This window comes from Pempheris klunzingeri, chromosome 16 (assembly GCF_042242105.1).
Source record: "Pempheris klunzingeri isolate RE-2024b chromosome 16, fPemKlu1.hap1, whole genome shotgun sequence".
NCBI classification, from domain to species: domain Eukaryota; kingdom Metazoa; phylum Chordata; class Actinopteri; order Acropomatiformes; family Pempheridae; genus Pempheris; species Pempheris klunzingeri.
Genome location: NC_092027.1, coordinates 252,501 through 255,720, shown reverse-complemented (window position 1 = coordinate 255,720; position 3,220 = coordinate 252,501). Strand labels below are relative to the sequence as shown.

General features: G+C 45.0%; 1 protein-coding gene across 2 annotated transcripts in view; it reads left to right on the top strand.

The window, feature by feature from the left end:
* The first annotated feature begins 1,006 nt into the window (after positions 1–1,006).
* Positions 1,007–3,220, top strand: part of LOC139215054 (serine-aspartate repeat-containing protein F-like) — a 10,990-nt gene continuing 8,776 nt past the window's right edge. For both annotated transcript variants that reach the window (XM_070845880.1, XM_070845878.1), the window contains exons 1-4: positions 1,007–1,078; positions 2,402–2,460; positions 2,819–2,836; positions 2,909–2,944. In XM_070845880.1, coding sequence (XP_070701981.1) covers positions 1,068–1,078; positions 2,402–2,460; positions 2,819–2,836; positions 2,909–2,944 — 124 coding nt within the window. In that variant the 5' untranslated portion in view covers positions 1,007–1,067. The remainder of the gene's footprint in view (positions 1,079–2,401; positions 2,461–2,818; positions 2,837–2,908; positions 2,945–3,220) is intronic.

Below are 3,220 nucleotides of genomic sequence, written 5' to 3'. Positions count from 1 at the left end.
GTGATAAGATAAGACAGAGCCGGCCCACCGGTCTGAGCTAACGCCGGGGAAACGTTGGCTCGGCTCCTCCAGTGTCGCAGTAAGTCGTTCCAGTCCGGGGAGGCTCGGACAGGAAAAGACATGTTGGCCATTGTTTCACTTTCAGCAGGCCGTCGCTACGGCAACCGTCAGACCAAACCACATGAAAAAACATCCACGTTTACGAGCTGCGAACCAGCACACGGTCAGTGTGGATGTGACATGCTACTGACATGTTCTCTAATGAACAGCCTCCTCCTGGGAGCTCCCCGTGCTCCTGGTCCGACCAGTTCGGCCCGTCAAACACTTCCTGCTGGGAAACACCACTGCAGGCAGTTTACCGACACACGGGATGCTTCACTGGTCTGAATCTGGGATAAACCAGTGTACATCTGGTGTAAATGCAGGATAAACCTGGTCTGAACCTGGTCTGAACCCAGTGGAAGCCACCTGGACTTGCGGCTGTGTCTGAGTAGGGTCCATTGATCACAGGATTGGTGGTTTGATGGATTGATTTGATTGAGAGCGTGTGCAGAACTTTTCTGTCGATTCTAGCGTGAGAAGGAAGCGCTGAACCTTCACGTGTCTCACAGCTTCACTACTGACTGTGATCATATCAGAATTCATCATATGACATATTATATATCAACTTCAATATTTTGAGCTCCACTAAAAATGCTCCTCACACGTTAAAGCATCCTAATGATATTTAACAGGACGATGCCAAACCTTTCAGTACATGTTGTGAACAGCAGCTGACTCAGTCTGAACATGACTTTACCTGGCAAATAAAGGTAATGACATGAAATAAAAATGAATTCTCGCTCCTTCTTGTGGTTGGGGTTGTGCTTCAGAGTTGAACGTGGCCCCCAAAATGTTCAGTGACATTACCAGAGTGTGAGCTGGGGGGGGGCGGGGGGTGAAGGAGGAGGAGATAGTCTGAGTATAAAAAGCTGCTGCTCTCTTTCAGCTCAGTTCAGAAACTCAACAAACTCTGACGCATCGTCGCTGAAGTCTGTTTCCTGTCGAACCTGCCGAACATCAACAACATGCTGCAACAGTGAGTTCCCTCTTTGCTCCTCTTCTTCTCCACAGCTGACTTCAGACTGAAGGAACAAAATCAATTCTATGTCAGCAGACATTCGCTAAATGATGATATCAAAAAACTTTTTATACAACTTTGAGAAACTTCAGGAAAAGTTGTGCTGTGAGCGTCTGTTGAGGCGAGCGGACGAGCTCAGGATGATCACTCTCTGAGCTCTGTGTTCTAGTTCTCAGCAGCTGTCTGACTTTTCTGTTCGGGGACTTCTGACGTTCCCTCCAGGACATTTCAACAGGAAGCCACTGACTTTGTTCCTCTAAAACTTGATCAGGTTTAGTCGTCAGCACGTCATCAGTTTACAGTAAAGCGGCTCCTGCTGCTATCTGTCGTACTTTTATTACGCTTCAGGACTTCAGTGTTCGTCGGTGCGCCGTGCTGCCGACATCAGTATTCAGGCTCTGTCGGTGTAAATCCACAGAAGGACTTCAGTGTTTCGGCATAAAGCCGCAGTCTTCTCTGGCTTTTCACCCGACACTCGACTCTCATAATGAACCTTAAAGCTTTTCTGTCTCTTTGAGGCTCTCAGCCGGTTTTCTCTTGCGGCTCATTTCTTTCTATACGTTGGAAAAGAACAGATGCTTTGTTTTTTTTCTCTGTGGATGAAACACAAAGAAACGGTCATTTAACCCTTCAGGCGGCTTTCACCCGACAACACACCCGACATTCATCCCTGTGCCTTTTTTACCCTTTGTCACCCGACATTCATCACTTGTCTTCATTTTATCCTCTTTCCTGCTACACTCCATTCACACACACTCTTTTATCTGTCTGCACATTCTTTCTATTTCTCACTTTGTTCTTTTCTTTACGTTCTTTATTTCATGTTCTATATTTCATCCCTACATTCTTTACCTCCTTTTCTATCATCCATATCATTACACTGTATATTATTTGCTTTAGTTATCACATTCAGCTCTTCACCCAACCCAAACCAACCCCAACCAACCCTAACCCTAACCAACCCTAACCCTAACCAACCCTAACCTTAACCAACCCTAACCAACCCCAACCAACCCTAACCCTAACCAACCCCAACCAACCGTAACCCTAACCAACCCAAACCAACCCTAACCAACCCAAACCCTAACCAACCCAAACCAACCCTAACCAACCCAAACCCTTTAATTGCATTGATGATTATGTGATTATTTATTTGGCACTTTTACTTCATGTTTGAAGATGTTGATTTATTTTCAATGTGATGCTCACAGTTTATGGCACATGCTGTGTGTGTGTGTGTGTGTGTGTGTGTGTGTGTGTGTGTGTGTGTGTGTGTTACAGGTGTGTGGTGCTGCTGCTTGTTGCTCTCTCTGCGCTCTCTTTAGCAGCTCCAGTCCCAGGTAAACTATGACATCATCATTTGTCACTAACGTCATCACGTCCATCCTGTATTGTCTTTCATCTGAGGAATTATTGTTAATAGCCATAATATGTGTACGATGTCCTGACGAACGTGTTATTGATGGTTCATTAGCTGATCATATAATTATTATTAGAATGATGGGACTTTAACTAGCACTTCTAAATATTTAGAATGAACTTCTTCATCTTTAGAATGTTGAATGCAGTGCTCACCATGTTATCGATCATTTTCTACAATAACTACTTTTATCAAACTAATCGGTTTAGAAAATCTGTTCATATCTGCCTGTCTCTCTCTCTCTGCCTGTCTCTCTCTCTCTGCCTGTCTGTCTGCAGAGGAAACAACAGATGACGGTAAATGGAACTTTCACATTTCATTTATTCAGATCTGATTATTTAGTTATTTACTGTTTGTTTCTGTTTCAGCGAAAAGAAGTGAAGCTCTGCTGGCCCACCTCAACGGTAACACACACACACACACACACACACACACCTCAACGGTAACACACACACACACACACACCTCAACGGTAACACACACACACACACACACCTCAACGGTAACACACACACACACACACACACACCTCAACGGTAACACACACACACACACACACACACACACCTCAACGGTAACACACACACACACACACACACACACCTCAACGGTAACACACACACACACACACACACACACACACACCTCAACGGTAACACACACACACACACACACACACA